At 53.7% G+C, this 16,712-nt stretch overlaps 1 protein-coding gene across 6 annotated transcripts in view; it reads left to right on the forward strand.

The window, feature by feature from the left end:
* The window catches only part of TRAK1 (trafficking kinesin protein 1), a 153,500-nt gene that overhangs the window by 99,150 nt on the left and 37,638 nt on the right, over window positions 1-16,712 (forward strand). For all 6 annotated transcript variants that reach the window (XM_045295059.1, XM_030886952.2, XM_030886953.2 and 3 more), the window contains 5 exons: window positions 2,042-2,118; window positions 10,986-11,102; window positions 13,870-13,970; window positions 14,928-15,036; window positions 16,618-16,696. In XM_045295059.1, coding sequence (XP_045150994.1) covers window positions 2,068-2,118; window positions 10,986-11,102; window positions 13,870-13,970; window positions 14,928-15,036; window positions 16,618-16,696 — 457 coding nt within the window. In that variant the 5' untranslated portion in view covers window positions 2,042-2,067. The remainder of the gene's footprint in view (window positions 1-2,041; window positions 2,119-10,985; window positions 11,103-13,869; window positions 13,971-14,927; window positions 15,037-16,617; window positions 16,697-16,712) is intronic.

Genomic DNA, 16,712 nt, shown 5'->3' on the forward strand with positions numbered 1-16,712 from the left:
GCGGAGGTGTCTTGCTCTGCACAGGGGAGGGGGGACAGGATGACCTCCAGGCACAGGCACCTTCCTAAGGCGCCTCGACTGATTTCCACTGGCCGTTCAAGCAGAGCCAGACTCCCATCTACATCCAGTTAGATGCTGGTGTAAACCAACCCTTCTAAATCTCCCTGCTGGTCCCGCCCTGGCAGGCCTGGCAGAGGTGACAGAAGGAAGGTGCTTGGTTGGGGCAGTGTGCCTCAGATACTGTGGTCTCCCCCCAGCCAGCTGACAGCCAGCTCTGCGCACACAGGGGGTCTCCTGCAGCAGAGTGTCCTCTCTGAGGGTTGAGGGATGGGGGTGTGGGGTGTGGGGCTGGAGAGGCAAGCCCCTTCTGCTAGTTCTCCCAGCGCTTCACCGCCTCTGAATGGCCTCAGGGTTTCAGATTTGGAACCAGATTTCAGGTCTCCCCTTCAGCCTAGAAAATCATTCCAACAGATCCGATTTCCATGAGCTCATTTACCAGGAGGCTCTCTCCTCGCATCCAATGAAATATTTAGAGGCCGATCGAATTCCAGTTGCAGCATGCAGTCTGTAATGGGACTGGGCTCGACGTGGTCAATTCCCCAATGCGTGGCACAGTCTACCGCTGCATGTGGGTCGTGGCAGGGTGTGTTACGCCCGGTTGACTAGAGAAACAAATCCAAGGACACTCCACTATGAATAAGAAAGGGCTTTATAGCAAAGAGTAATGATGTATCAAGAAAACGCCCCAGTTCAGTCCAGATCAAGTCCATAGTCCGATACTAGCCCATAAAGCCTTCTTCAGACTCATGCAGCACATGCAACGATGCAAAATGCAGGAAGATCACAGGCCGGTGGGTGGAAAGTCTTGTGGATCCAGTAGCGGTCTTGGTGTGGCTCCCCGTGGCTTGTCCATGGAAAGGTGAAGCAGAGAGAGAGTGTGTGTGATCTGCTTCCAGGGAGAAAGAGAGGAAGTTCCCAGAATCCTCATGAGAAGACCACGGCCACAAGGAGGCATGATTGATAGGCTAGACTCCACCCCTACACTTATTTATCAAGTTGATTTGAAACTATGGAACTATCACATGAGAGCTGAACTGTGTCTTCAGCTCTACAGGCTTATTCCCTAGAAGACTTGGTTATCAGGGCTCACGGAAACATTATTATTTTGTCTAAACATGGCCTGGTTCAAGGCATTTGTATAGGTTGGCACTAAATGCATGGCTAATCCCTGTCCCCCCACCCCTGTGGAGTATAGCCCATGCTGCCCTCTTGGTGTTTGTTGACCTGCAGGTCAACTCTGAGGTTGCCCAGCAGACTAAGACGTCTGTAGTTGCCCTGCCCCTTTCTCCAAAGACAGTGCCCATGCAGCCTGGGGCCACAGAACGTCACGTACAGTTGAAACATGGCACTGTGTGCATGGGTGCAGGTGCAGCGGTGAGGGTGGCCTCTTTGATGTCGATTTGAAAATCCCTATCACCCTCGTTTCCAGAGTCTAGAAACTAGTTGCACAGCCCGAAGATGGAAGCCCCGGGGGGTGTGGGTAGCGATTGCACCACTAGGAAATGATCAGCTTACAACTGTGCTTTGACAATTCTACCAGGAGCTGCCGCCCAAGGGACCCCTTTCCATCTGTGTGGTCAGTGGGGTCCGGAGCCCCGCAGGGATTTCCTGAAGATTCGCAAGTGATGGAATGCTGACCCTACTCCTTGCAATTGTTTGCTAGTTAATAGGAGGCCAGACCACGTTCCTCTCCATGCCATGTCCTCAAATCACACACACACACACACACACACACACACACACACACACACACACGCACACACATTCTCTCTCTCTGCTGGGGCATCACAGGGCCTAGGCCCCCAGAAACATGGGCTCACCGTGGTAACCATGATTGAAAACCAGGGGTCCCTGAGCCCTGGTGGGTCAGACTGGTGAAGCCCTTGTCTCCTGTGCAGACACGCAGACTCGGGGTGTCGACCCACCGTGCTTGGTGGGTTTGCCGCATCAGTAATTTCACTGCCCTTTCTCTTTCTTGCAGTTTTATGTGCTGAGCGAGTTGGCCAGATGACTAAAACATATAATGACATAGATGCTGTTACTCGACTTCTTGAGGAGGTAAGTGCTGGGGGGCTGCGGGGTGGGCGAGGTGGTGCGTGTCGTTCATAGTCGATTGGTTCTAGCTGAAATGGGTTACAGCAACCTGTCTCGGTGTGTTATTGTGTGTCTCGGTGACACTCAAGTCCACACCCCTGCCATTGTCCCTGAACGCACTCTCTCTTAGCATGCCTCCTGCTCTCCCACCCCTGTCCCAGCCTGCCATTTGGCGTAGAGGGGTACTTGTCGGGCTGCTAACCACAAGGTCAGCAGTTCGAATCCACCAGCTCATCTGAAGGAGAAAGAGGTGGCTTTCTACAACCAAGTCTCGGAAACACCAGGGCAGTCCCACCTTGCACTAGAGCAGTGCTTCTCAACCTGGGGGCTCGCGACCCTTTGAGGGTTGAACAACCCTTTCACAGGGGTCGCCCGATTCATCACAGTAGCAAAATGACAGTGATGAAGTAGCAATGGAAATCATTTTATGGTTGGGGGGTCACCACCACATGAGGAACTGTATGAAAGGGTCACGGCATTAGGACGGTTGAGAACCACTGCCCTATAGGGTTGCTATCAGTCAATATCGATGACAGTGAGTGTCCCCCGTCACCTTGACCCCAGGTCACCTGTGTCCTCACCCAGCCCCGGCACAGGAGTGTGGCTGGCTGGATGGGACAGGAGCTTTTCCACCTGGGGCCTTGTGGGAGAGTGGCTATCTTCCCTTTGGCCCTTGGAAGGAGGAGGCCTTCAGTAAGTGCCTGGGTGATCATCCTTAGCAACAGGGGTCCCCTGCTACCGAGGGCGGTGTTTCCCGCCCTCTCTCACTCCTCTCCTCGGCTCGCCAATCCCCCTGCACACTTGCTCGGTGATGTCTAGCTGACCCGGACGCCCAGCAGCCCTGGGACAGCGTCAGACTTCCCCAGGGTATTTCCTGGGCCGAAATCTTCCTAGGGTGGGGGGAACCTCCAGGCCTTTCCTCCCCACTGATGGCTCTGAGCCTGGGCATATCCTACCTCTGTTTAGCAGCCAAGGGTCTGCGTGGCGACAAGTGGCGTGCCACGGCTCCCCCGTGTCCTTTGAGTCCAAGCCCTCGCCAGCTGCACTGTGTGATGTGCCGGCCGCCTGTGCCTCTAGTGTGTGCTGTCCACACTGTTACCTTAAGTGTGGACCAGGCAATGCTTTCCATGGCCCCTTGCTCTGCTTGGTCGCACTGGTGCCGGGCAGGGACTCCAAACCTTCTGCTTTAAACAAACACAAACTCATCACCATCGAGTGGATGGTGGCTCATGGTGACCCTATAGGACAGGGTAGAACTGCCCCTGAGGGTCTCTGAGACTCACTCTTTATGGAACTAGAAAGCACTGTCTTTCTTCCAAGGAGTGGCTGGTGGATTCGATCATGCGAATCACAGCCCAATGTGTGTAACCAGTTTGCCACCAGTGACTGGTAATTAATAACTACACTCTCCCTTTAGTTTTTGACACCAGTGTTCTTGTACAGCATACACCCTCATCTCATTGTTTTTGATTTTTATGAAGATCATTTTACTGGGGGCTCTTATAACAATCCATACATCCATTGTATCAAGCATATTTGTATACAGGTGGCCATCACTATTTTCTAAACTTTCTATTTGAGCCCTGGGATTCTTTTTGTTTGTTTGTTTGTTTGTTTGAATTGAGTTCCTGGGAAGAATATGGAGGAACAGTCTCTCGAGGCGGTTCTGTGTTTGTTTTAGAGACTCATTGTGGTCTTTGTCTCTGTGTGATTTACGGCCAGTCAGTTCCTTGTCCTGTGTTAAGCATCCCGTCTGCGTTCCTGCCTGTCTTAGGAACTAGATGGGCTTCTGATGGCATAATGGTCTGCGAACCACAAGGTCAGCACTTCCAAACCACTCACCGCCCGGCAGGAGAAACACAGGGCATTCTACTCCCGTGAAGAGCTGCAGTCTCAGAACCCACAGGGGCAGTGCTACCCTGACCTGATCAACTTGATGGCAGTGGGTTTGATTTTGGGTTTTTGAGATGGGCTTCCTGGTTTAAGTGTAACCACCCTGGGCCAGGGCCACGTGGCAGCCGGACTGTATCGTGGCTGTCAGCAGCAGGGTGGGCGAGAGGTGTTTTGCACCGAATGCCAGCATGCATGGGTGGTACGGTGGCATACGTGTGGGGCTTCCAGCTGCAACGGTGGCAGTTCAAACCCAGCAGCCACTGGGTGGGGGAAAGATGAGGTTCTCTGCTGCTGTGAAGGTTTACAGCCTTGGAGTTAGAGCTGACTCTTCAGCGGTGCATGGGTGGCCGGGGTACAGCCCTTCCAGCACTGAGGATTGGTTTCTGGTCCTAAGGGGAAGAGGACGATTCTGTGGCCTTCCCTGCCTTTCTGCTGTTCACAGTTTCCTTCCTGGCACCGCTGGCCTCCTCCTCAGTTACGGAGAGGGTTACCCCCCTGGCCTGTTAGTCACACCTTTCATCCTGGAATCGGTGAATGGGATGAGTCAGCTGCTGAGTGTGGGAGGCAGGCTGGTTCCCTGTCTCCAGGGGGTATGCCAGGCAGTCCCCCTCATCACCCACACTAAGGGCAGAGATGCATGTAGCCAGAGCAGAGCCCAGGAGGGTGAACCCACAGTTCAAGGGAGCCCCACTGTGCGAGTTCTCCAAGAAACACAGGAGCCAGTGCTTTCCACAGCTTATTTCTAGAGCTTGAAGAACTTCCTTAGAATCTCTTATTCTCGTTGGGGGGTTTCCCCGTGGCTCATGTGGTGGACTGCGAGCCCCAAGGTTGACGGTTTGAAGCCTGCCCCCAGCAGTACTGGTAAAGAAGAAAGCTGAGGGGCTCTGCCAGGATAGCGCCCCACTGGAGCTGGTGTGCGGTGTGACACACAGGAGCTGCCGTGGCTCAGTGGCAGCTAACAACCTTTCATCGTAGCTTCATGGCCAAAGTTTGTTGGCGGCTGCCCCCTCTTTAGACGGGAACATGCATCCATTGCTGGCTGCTGGTGGGAAGTGTGGCAACATGTCTCATTGTCATTGTCATTGTCCAAGGGACACCAACCCGGGCCCCTCGCCTTAGGAAGCTCAGAAAAACCCCAAGACCCTCTGGACAATGTTGCTTTCCATTTCATCCACCCATATGCCTGCTTTGAAGTCTCACTCCTCCCCCAGTCGGGAGGGCTCTTTATCAAGACGAGACTGTTGTTGTGAGTGCCCAGTGTGGGCCAGGGGAGGACGCACCTGGGTCGTCCACGGGCATGGGCAAGGGCAAGCTAGGAGGCCCTGGTGTCTGGGGGGTGAGGTGTAATGTGTAAGGGTGAAGGACTTTGTCTTGAGTTCCTTGTTCCACTTGTTTTTCCTCGTGGGTTTCCGGGAGCCCAGGGCAGCCTTGCTCAACCATGCTCAAAGCCTTGCCCTGCCTGCCCAGCCAGATCTCCCGCCGCCGCCGCTGCCACCACCACCGCTGCTGCTGCTGCGGTCATGTTTGCTTGCCTTGTTTGTGATGGAAGGCGTATGCAAACGGTGGTGGGGCCACACCTGCAGACAGAGGTCTGTGCTCACACCTGTGTCAGACCAGGAAGGGGGGCGTATTACCCAGCCTGAGAAGGAGCACTGGGAAGATCATGCCGGACCTGAGTTCAGCTCTGGAGAGCGCACTCTGGCAGAGAACTGGACACTGGTGCCATGGGATTCACCAAGGGTTAGCCAGCTCTGCCGCTCGGCCTGGGTGTTCATTTTGGGTGCCACTCGAAGAAGCAGGTGTTCCGATGTCCTCACGGGCTTCCTTTGCTCCAGGAACCAAATAAGGCTGAGAAGTGATCTAGGGTCATTGAGACACGAGCCCTTCTTGTGGGTCTAACCTTGCTGTATGTCTCTCACTGCCATTGAGTCAACACTGACTCATAGTGACCCTATAGAACATGGTCGAGCTGTCCCGGGAGTTCCCCTACAAAACATGGGCAAGCTGTCCCGGGAGTTTCCCGGGAGTTTCCCAGACTATAACTGCGTATGGTCGTGGAAAGCCCTGTCTTTCTCCTGTAAGGGCGTCTGGTGGTTTTGATCTGTCCACCTTTCAGATTGCAGCCCAACGCATAACCACCATGCTACCGGGTTTCCTGGGACAACCAGCAGGATAAGATGCAGAGATGTGTCTCCCGGTCAACCTGCCCAAATTACTGGTCCCATTTGGCCCCTGCAAGGGCCCCTCTCCACATGTACTATATTTGTAGCAGATGAGGGTCCAAGCGGTAGCAATGAGTTGGGGCTCTGGTAGCCCATTGCCATCTTGCCTGCCTGGCTTCTGAGACAGAGGTGACAGGGATTATGTGTTGGGGATTGTGGAGGCCCCAGAGGAGAAAGCGTCCCATCCATACAAGGGAGAACCACATCACTGTGGAGTCAGTCTCCCGAAACTAGACTTTCACCACAAGCGTTTTGCCAGGAGTTGGCCAGATTCCTTTGGTTAGCTAGGAAAGGCATGCCATATTCCTGTGGAATGTGGCAGGCATGTAAAAAGTTGGGCTTAATACGTAAGGGTCAGCAGACAGACCTAGAACTATTTATAGCACCACCCCCTTTTCCTTCTTTTTTTCCATGTCTATCTAGATAAGATAGGCAAGATAAACAATCTTGGGAAAACAATTGGACTAACTGTTCTAGGTGAACAGGGAAGGGGGTGGGGGAAAGGGAGGGGAGAGCCAACAAGCTCAGGGACAAGGGAACAGCGAGAGATCTAAAATTGAACGTGAGGAGGGCGTAGAACACCTGGTGGGGTTTGATCGTGTGCATTGTAGCTGAGAACTCCTGAGAGCCGAATGATGGTTGAACATGATAGTGGGACAGGAGGAAAGTAAAAGGAAATAGAACAGTGGTTCTTAACCTTCCTAATGCTGCAACCCTTTAATACAATTTCTCATGTTGTGGTGACCCCAAAATAAAATGATTTTCGTTGCTACTTCATAACTGTAATTTTGCTACTGTTATGAATCAGGAGACCCCTGTGAAAGGGTTGTTTGACTCTAAAGGGAGGCATGACCGACAGGTTGAGAACTGCTGAAATAGAGGAAAGAATTAGAAGACAAAAGACATTTATAGAGGTATAAATATAGGCATGTAAATATTTAAATGTATTAACATATCCCTATATAATGTAATAACTATAGGGATATAGGTCTATGTACATATATTTATATGTTAAGTATCAAGGTAGCAGGCAGATCTTGGGCCTCTACTCAAGTCCTCCCTCAATGTAAGAACACTTTGATCTAATAACCTGGCATTCTGTGATGCTCACCTTCCCGACATGATCTCTGAAGACAAAATGGGTGCATAAGCAAATGTGGTGAAGAAAGCTGATGGTGCCCAGCTATTAGAAGATATAGCACCTGGGGTCTAAAAGGCTTGGACTTAAGTACAGGCCCACCTAGCAGGCAATCAACAAGCCCGCTTGTAGAAAGCCTGTCTAATCACAAGGTGTCAACAGTATCAGGCATCAGAAGACCCGAAACAACCAACCATATCAATACAAATGAGGGGGGTCAGAGTGGAGACCCAAAGCCCACCTGTAGACAATTGGACATCCCCTCACAGCCCTCAATAAAATGATTTATAAAAAAATAAGATGTTGGGTTTAAAAACGGCCCCTTCTCTCACTGGCCCAAACTCCATGGCCCATAACGCTGGGAGACTTTTTCCCCCCAAAGGCACCTCAGCTGACCATCCTTACTGGAGTCCACAAAGAGAACACACTCAGCGCTCCCCAAAAGGACGGCTCACCTGGAGAGCTACACTTGTTGACCGGGGCTGGCGGACGGAAACCCCACCTTGGGTCGTGACCCAGGCTTTAGTTGACAAGCAGAAGTTACAACAGGATGCCATGCGTAACCCGGGATTTTGGATTTTCAACTCAGCACCGTTGTGTATTTCATTCCACACAGAACATTGCAGTCAGGACTTCTCAGCTCATGAGTGGACTCCTTAACCTGTGGCTCGGAAACACCCCCGGGTCTCCCTGGCCCTGGCCAAGAAGCTGAAGCTGCTCCTGCCAAGGGCAGTGGTCGGGCGGCAGGCTGCAAGCTGGCATCCTCCCAGCTTCCTCCCCGGCCCCAGAGTCCCTTCGGATGCCACATGGAAGACATGGTTCCTGTAGCCTTTGTTGTTGTTGTTGTTGTTGTTGTTTACCACTCAATTTTAAAAAACCATTTTATTGGCGGCTGAGTTAGTTAATTGTGCCAACCTGGCCGATAATCACATGTGGGGCTAATTGAAAGGCAGAGGGATAAATGGGTGGGGAGCCTCGCCTTTCTAGTTCTCGGGTCTCTTGTTTTGTGATGGTTGCACCAGGGTGCAGCTGTCTTAGCTAGTTCCCTGCTTCAGCTTGCAAGATTGACTTCCTACAAGACATCCCCAAGGAGAAGCCACATGGACCTATCCCGATGCAGCCCTGGGTGCTGGAGCAGCCGTGTGGAGACCCCTGCTAGTGCTGAGATACTTATTCGTTCACGGACTTAGCTTTCCTCCTGCAGTCGGCATCATTGCCTCTGTTTTGTGAGGTGGAGGACTTTGTGGACTGGTGCTGGGTTAATGAGTTAATGTTGGACTTGTGGGCTTGGGCAGCATTGGGTTGGGATGTTTTTGTGATGCACACTTTCTTTACATAAAACTCTCTTATACATGAGTTGCTGTGGATTTCTCTAAAGTACCTAGACTAATACAGGGGCTCTTACAGCTCTTATCACCATCCATCCATCCATTGTGTCAAGCACAGTTGTACATAGGTTGCCATCATTTTCAAAACATTTGCTTTCTACTTGAGCCCTTGGTATCAGTTCCTCATCCCCCGCCTCCTCCACCCTTCCTCCATCATGAACCCTTGATAATTTATTAAAAGTTCTTTTCATGCCTTATACCGACTGCTGTCTCCCTTCATCCATTTTTCTGTTGTCCATCCCCCTGGCAGGGGGTTATATGTAGATCACGGTGATCGGTTACCCCACCCCCCACCACCTGCCTTACCCTTCCCCTCCTGGTATCGCTACTCTCATTATTGGTCCTGAGGGGTCTTGTAGCCTTCTAACGTGAATCTGCTTCCCAGAGCTCTCCTCCCCTCACCAGCCCCCACCTGAAAGTGTGGAGGTTCCGTCTGGGTAGCGGCAGTTATTCCAGGGGAATCGCCGAGCATGCGTGCGTTTGGTGGTGGTGCCCATTCGTGGCTCTGCCAGGAAACCTCCTCCTGAAAGTCCCTGCACTTCCTGCACTCCTCGGGCTTCCACCATGGTGCTTTAGGGATGCCGTGAGCCGAACGTGGGAAGTCCTGTGTGTGTCCTTAGCACCGCCTCTGTCTCTGGAGCTTGGCAATGGAATCCGGCCTCTCTTTCGAAAGTCTTCCAAAAAAAAAAAGCCTTTTTAAAAATAAATAAATATGTACAAATATGCTTGATACAGTTGGAGTGTGGATAGTTCTAACAGCTGTAAGAGCCCCCAGTAAGATTATCTTTAAATGAAATGAAGTCTAGGGAGCCATCCACAGAAAAATGAAACAAATCTAAGAAACCTGGAAACTGTATTTCGAGTAACGAAAAGGTTCTCGCTCACACGAGGCAAATTGAAGGGCCCGTAGCGGCGGCCTGAATGGGTGCGAAACAAGCCGAACCCCTGTGCCACATCTCGGCTTCGTCATAGGAGCAGCTAGCTTTCCTCTGTTCATTCACTCGTCCTTCCATCCGTCCGTCTGTCCAGTCAGCAAGTAGTTGTCCAGTGTGAGTCCGTGTGGGGGCCACGATGAGCCCACAGCCTGTCCCTCAGGTGAAGAGGCAGCAGAAGAGCTAACCATCACACAAATACGGTTGAAAGGAACCCTCTTTTGAAAGCATTTCCCCCTCTGTAGACATAAAGATTTTTTTTTCCCCAACAGAGTTAAAAAAAAAATCTTGATGGGTGTATTTGTAGATGTCATAAACCATTGCCCGTGTCAGCGTTCTTGGCCGTCGCAGTCAGGGCTGCTCTGTTCGATTGTGCTGTGCAGCCGCCGTGGCTAGCTGTGTCTGTGTGCTTCTGTCACTCTTGACAGAAGAAGCCCCTTCCCACTCACCCCTCAATCCACCCAAACTGCCCCGGGGCCACTTCTGACTCACAGAGACCCTGTAGGACAGGATAGACCTGCCCCTGTGGGTGTCCGAAGCTGTCACTCTTTATGGGAGCAGAAAGCCCCCCCACCCTGTCGTGGAGGAGCGGCGGGCGGGCATGCAGGAGCTCCTGAGCGGCCCACCCCCATGCCCACCCGCACCCCGTCACCACTGCCAGTGCCTTCGCGGAGCTTCCATGAGACTTGTTTTGCCTGTTGGAGACTTGGGCCTTCAGCTTCAGGTCCTCAAAGTTGTCTCCCCGCAGGACGGTGCTCCCCGCATTTCCAGACTTGCCTCTTACTGTTGGTGGCCGATTGTGCTCCAAGGGCATGGGCTGCCCCCTTTCTCCTCCGTGGGTTAGGGACCTGGGTGGCAAGGTGCCGGGATCATTTTAAGTACCATCTCTTTTTGGCAAAAGGGCACACAGCCTAATTCCGTTCACATCCCAGCCATTCCCACACCGTCTCCCGGGTGATGTCGGTTCCAGGCTGTTCGTCTTGGGCCTGAATGCTGACCTTTTCTCTTCGTGTTCCGTGTCCAAGAACCAGGTGGCTCTCCCGACCCTCTGCTTTCTCACCTGTGGTTTCCCGGGCAACGCGGTCCGTTTGGGCTCAGAGATGATAGCACAGGACGCGAGGGCGGAATCCGTAACTTTATGAGCCCCCGGCTCTCTGTGAACGGCCTCCTGTGATGTTCCTCGCTGGCGTGGAGCCCTAGTGGACCCCTGCAGCCAGCACGGGCATCTGACCCCTGCTGTCCCTCTGGCCTTTTGCAGAAAGAGCGGGATTTAGAGTTGGCGGCTCGGATCGGCCAGTCGTTATTGAAGAAGAACAAAACCCTAACGGAGAGGAACGAGCTGCTGGAGGAGCAGGTTGAACACATCAGGGAAGAGGTAAGAAGCGGGGGCCCTGGGCGGGGGGTGGGGGTCTGCGAGCCGCGGGCATGGCTTGGCATTGGTGAGACAGCAGGGTTTCCGGCGAAAGGACATGTAGCACCCTGAACCCAGAGCTCAGAGGTTGGGGAGTCACCCGGAAGACCAAAAGTGCCTATCCACGATTCCTTCTGCTTCATGTGCCCTCCTCCTTCCGTTCCGACAGGAAGGGGCACTTGGGGGCAAGACTGAGTACGACTACTGTGGCCGTGGCACCGGCCAGCCATGGTCCCTGCCCTCCCTGAGGCCAGAGTCTGATGGCGTGGGCTGTGAGGAGAGTTCCCGAGTCAGGGCCGGGTCGGGCCCTGAGAAGGCATCCCTGTGGGGATGGTTGCACACGGCAGTGACAGCAGCGTGACAGTGTAATTCAGTGTGTGCCCCAAAGCCCACAGTGGCCTGTTGTATTTTCATGATAGAAGCACTGTTATCGAGACTCCAGGTGTGGTTGAGGGAATACTGGTGGTTAAAAGAGAGGCTCAGGGAGGCAGGATGAGGACTTGGAAATGTTTCTTAAGAACTGCCAATCTTCTGGAAGGATTGTGGTTTGAACCAGAGGAGGTCGCTGGAAAGAGAGGTGAGATGCTTGGGACCAAGCCCCACCTTGTTGCTTCTTCCCTGGAATCCGGACTGCGTGCTCTTCCTAGTGAAATTTTATTTGGGGACTTGGGTCTGATGTCCCGCGTCTTCTCCCTCCGTTTCCTGCCAGTCTGAGGTGGAGCAAGTGGCGCGCTCCTCCGTGCCCCCCTGGGGTGCATCCAGACCCCTTTCCTCCTTCAGGCGAGTCCCCGCATTGCTGCTCGGGCATCACAGTGTGCTGGAGCAGAGCCGTCACTGTGCGAGCAGTCACGACCCCTGCTGTCTGCACACGAAGCCCAGTGTGTTGGGGGAAGTCACGCTGATTCCTGGTTTTCCTACCCCAGCCCCGTAGCCTGTGCCCCTCCTCTCTTGGGAGGGCCAGCATGGACTCATCAGACAGCCTGGCCCCCTTTGCAACCCATTCCATTATTGAGAAGTGCCCCCTGGGACCTGCAAATCAGCCTGCAGACGCCACCCCGTGTCACTGCCCTTGCTTCATGCAAAGCGGGACTTTGGGGACCAGAAGTGACATTTTTTCCTTGGTGTAAAAATCGGAATTCATAAACCCTCGTTTCCTTCATCCCGTTTAAAAGCCGTTGTGTTCTGTGTTGAAACTCAATCCTTCATGCGCTTCCTAGCCACCTCTCTGTGGGAGATGGGACAGCTGACCCTCCACTGTGCCGTTTAGGACAGTTGGAGTCAGCCACAGACTCGCCCACTCAACCCCAAAGCAAGTGAAAGCGGGAGGGAGGGAAGGCAGAGTGGAAATGCCCATGCCCAGCACGGGGCTCCTGCTCATCAGGACCATGTGGCGAAGGGACAAGTGCCAATGTCTGCAGCCTCCGTTCGCTTGCTTTCAACCCACAGTGCTTTGCAGAGCTGTCCCAGCAGTAGCCTGCTTCGCATCTGGGGACCACCGAGTGCAAGTTGGGTCAGCTCCACTTGATGGAGGGGGTCCTCTCCCGGAGGGTGTGAGAGCCACAGGGTGGGGCTGTGAGGTATCCCGGGTATGAGACCAGGGCTTGAGCTCGCTGAAGTTGCCCAGCCCTAGTGGGCATCACCTCCATCCTGTTCTGAAGTGGCACTTGGTTTCAGCAGCAGTGAATGGCCTCCTCTTTCATCTAGTAACTTGACCCATTGCGTCAAGTTGGTGTCTGGTCCTCTGGCCACTTCCAGAGCCCCCACGCCTTCTCATCCACCCCACCATCACTCCAGAACCTTCTAGTCCCGTCTCATCTCTGTACCAAAGTGACGGTGCTCAACTCGAGCAGGGGAGCGTCTGCCATAAAGCCGTCAGTTGCCCTTTTGAGAAATCTTACGGGGGACCAAATCCTTTGTGCTCTTTGAATAATGCAAAACGGTGGGATGCCTTTGCTTTCGTGAGGGCGAATTAAAAAATCCTAGTCACCTAAGGATTTGTCAGACAAGCTTTGGACTGTATGTTAGTCTGGGTTGACTAGAGAAACAAATCCAGAGGGAGTTATATATGTGTATAAGAAAGCTTTATATCAAAGAGCAATTGTATATTGAAAAAAAATCCCAGCCCAGTCCAGATCAAGTCCATAAGTCCAATATTAGCCCATATGTCCAATACTAGTCTATAAATTCCTCTTCAGACTCACACAACACATGCAATGATGCTGAACACAGGAAGATCACAGGCCAGTGGGTGGAAAGTCTTGTGGATCCAGTGGCGGTGGAAGCATTCCAGCACTGGCGTGGGTCTCCACGTGGCTCCTCCAGCTCCAGGGCTCTGGCTCTATCAGTGTAACTCCATGTGTCTCATCAACAGGAATGTGTAGCAGAGAGAGTCTGGCCTCCAGTGAACTATTTATCTCCTTTGCACCTCCACATGAGGTCATCAAGCTGTGACCTGATGGACAGGCTGGACTCCACCCCTTTGCAAGTTGACAGGAAATTATGTAACTGCCACGGACTGCTAAGAGCATGGTCATCGGTTCAAACCCATCAGCCGTTTGGGTGGGGAATGCTGAGGCTGTCTGCTCCCGTAAAGACCGACGGCCGGGGCACCCCTGAATAGGGTCTCTGCAAGTCGGAATGTCCCTGATGGTCATGGGCTTGGTGTTTGGGGTTTTGTCAGTGAACAGTACGTTTGTGGACACCCATGATCGCCTTGTGACTGCGTCCGCAGGTATCTCAGCTCCGGCACGAGCTGTCTATGAAGGATGAGCTGCTGCAGTTCTACACCAGCGCCGCCGAGGAGAGCGAGCCCGAGTCTGTCTGCTCCACCCCGTAAGTCCCTGAGGCAGGGCCGCTGTCACCAGGAGTGCAGGCCAGACCCTTCCAACTGAGCAGCTCCAAGTGCCTCTAACCGACTGGTTGTGCCGCTTGAGCGGGAGCTGGATGGAAGGGTGTTTAGCCTCCCTCTTCCAGGGTCCTGTTGCCTACTTGTCAGGTTTAAGGGTGCAGATGCCATGGTGCCCTGTTTGCCCTGGCACGTCAGGGGGTGAGCTCTGCTGCTGGCGGAGATACAGTGACACCCAAGGGGACTGTCTCCGTTCTCCAGGTCTCGCAAGTTTCTTGCCACTTCTCTGTTCTTCTCTAGTCAAAGGAAATAGGTGCATTTTCCCTCTCTGGAAGGTTTCTGTCTCGTACCGATGGTGTCGCACGCTGCTTTTAGGCTTCAGGCTGGGTCCTGGGGACAGCAGAAGCGGGAACCTCTCCATAAGCCAGCAGGGCCCCCTATTAGAAACTTGAGCACCCGAGCCCAGTGGCCTCACTTCAGATCTCAGCTCTGTGACTTACAAGCTGTGTGTCCTGGGCCGAGCTACTTCACCTCTCAGTGCTTGTTTCTCCTTTGTCAAGTGGGGATAATCGTGGTACTTACGTCTGAGGGCTCTGAGAATTGAGTGGGCATACTCAAAGAACCTGCAACAGGTTTTGGCACATGGAAATAAATGACAGGTATTGAGTGTCCAGGCATCCTGGCCTTGTGTAGATGCCCAAGAAGAGTGGATTCTCCTTGAGGTGACAGGACAGGACCATTTAAATGGCAGGCAAAAGGCTGGGAGGTGACTCGGAAGCAGCCTGGGCTGAGGTGCTGATTTCCTGGGGGCAGGGACCGTCTGATGGCTCCCTGTTGCTTGGACTTAGCCTGAAGCAGCCCTTCTCTGTGCCTGCTCGTGGGCAGCCAGGCAGTGGGGGAACGTGTCCCTCCCTGGCTTGTTGATGGGCTGCCTCCTCCCTCAGGTTGAAAAGGAACGAGTCCAGCTCCTCCGTCCAGAACTACTTCCATCTGGATTCTCTTCAGAAGAAGCTGAAGGACCTTGAAGAGGAGAACGTGGTACTCCGATCCGAGGTGAGTGCCCGGCCTCCGTGTGGCAGCTCTGGACGGCAGAGGCCCCTGCCCCGCTCGCCAGCTCTGACCCAACGTGGGTGCCTCGCCCGAAAAGACATGACTCGGATGGAGGCTCAGAGCAAGCACCTCCTTTGGTTTTCACGTCTTGGTGTTTCAGTCAAAGGCCCCATGCAACCTGCTCACCTGAGCCGGGAGGGCACAGTGCTTGCACCCCTAATGGACAAGGGTTTGAGCAGGACAGCTTGGGAACTGGTCCTTGTGTGTGTGTGCAAAGAAGTCTTGCTGCCAGTCCTTAGGGTGGCACCTTTCAGGGAAAAGGTGGAGCCCAGGCTGCCAGGGGGGGGGGCCCTCCCCAAGGGCATGCCAGCCCCTAAGTGACAAAGCAAAATTCTAAGTAACTCCACATTTCCACTGGCCCCACTGGCCCTATCTAGAATGGACTCCGTGCACACGGAGTACTGTTTGTCCTAGTTATCAGGGACGTCATGCTCTCTAGCCAGATACAGACTGGCCCTGTGAATCCAGCCACTGTTGGTGGGGCTGGGGCTGTGTGCCCCACGTATGCTGCCCTGCGCGCCCTACAGCCTCTTTCACCTTGAGCGTGACTGCGTGGTGGAGAGCCTCTGTCTGGCCTTACAAGAGCATTTTCTGCCTGGATGGAGGACCATGTTCTCTTAGACATTGTCCTTTCCAGCCTCACTTGGGGCGGGAGAGGGGGGGCACAAACCCAGCACAGCCAAGGGTGTTAACCCAGACTTGCCACCACTCCAGCTCTGATTTCAGGAGGGTCTAGGCCCCCTCTGGGGCCAGCCAGCACCGGGGGCCCACAGCTCCCTTCTCTCTAGCTGGGCCTTCAGGTTTTGGCCTCCTCCACCCTCATCCCTGGGGAGCAAGCGCTCCAGAGGCCTGAGATAGCTTCTTGGGTCTCTTGAGATCAGATGTTGCACGTTGAACCTTGTTCGGACCAGGTAAGAATACAGCTGGTTTAGCTCCAGCTACAAAGCCGGCCCATCCCAAGGGTGTGATCAGTGGCAGCCACGTCTGTGGTTGTAACTCTTGGAAAGCCCTGTCCAGGTCCCGGGCATTGTAAGGGCTGCCCAGACAGTCCCGGATGGACAGCCAGGCAGGAGGATGACCAGCGGCCCAACTGGCCAGCAGCCCAACTGGCCAACGAGCACGTGCTTTTTTCTGGTGCCCCCTCATGGGTGAATAGGTTTCAAATTTTAAATACCTTTTTAAAATTCAGTTTGTAGACTGCAGACTCTAAGGTCCCTAGCAGATGGGCGACATTGAGGTTGGACCTTCCACATGTCAGGGAGCCCTGGTGGCGGAGGCGGTTTGGGTTGTGCATCAGGCGGCTGACGGCCAGCTCAGCACCAGCCGCTCCCGAGGGGAAGGATTGACAGACAGGCTCAGAAACTCACCAGGGCAGTTCCCCTGGGCCCTTTAGAGTCACTGTGAGCTGCAATCGACTCAATGGCAGTGGGAGTTTGAGGTGACAGGTGGGAGGGATTGAAGGGACATTTCCCGGACCTGCCTGGCTTCACAGCCCAGCCACCTCTGACCGGCGTTTGTCCCCAGGCCTGCCAGCTGAAGACGGAGACCGTCACCTACGAGGAGAAGGAGCAGCAGCTAGTGAATGACTGCGTGAAGGAGCTGAGTATGTGCGGGACCCT

Source organism: Echinops telfairi, unplaced genomic scaffold (assembly GCF_000313985.2).
Source record: "Echinops telfairi isolate 266 unplaced genomic scaffold, ASM31398v2 ScPeMD7_4225;HRSCAF=4972, whole genome shotgun sequence".
Lineage (NCBI taxonomy): Eukaryota > Metazoa > Chordata > Mammalia > Afrosoricida > Tenrecidae > Echinops > Echinops telfairi.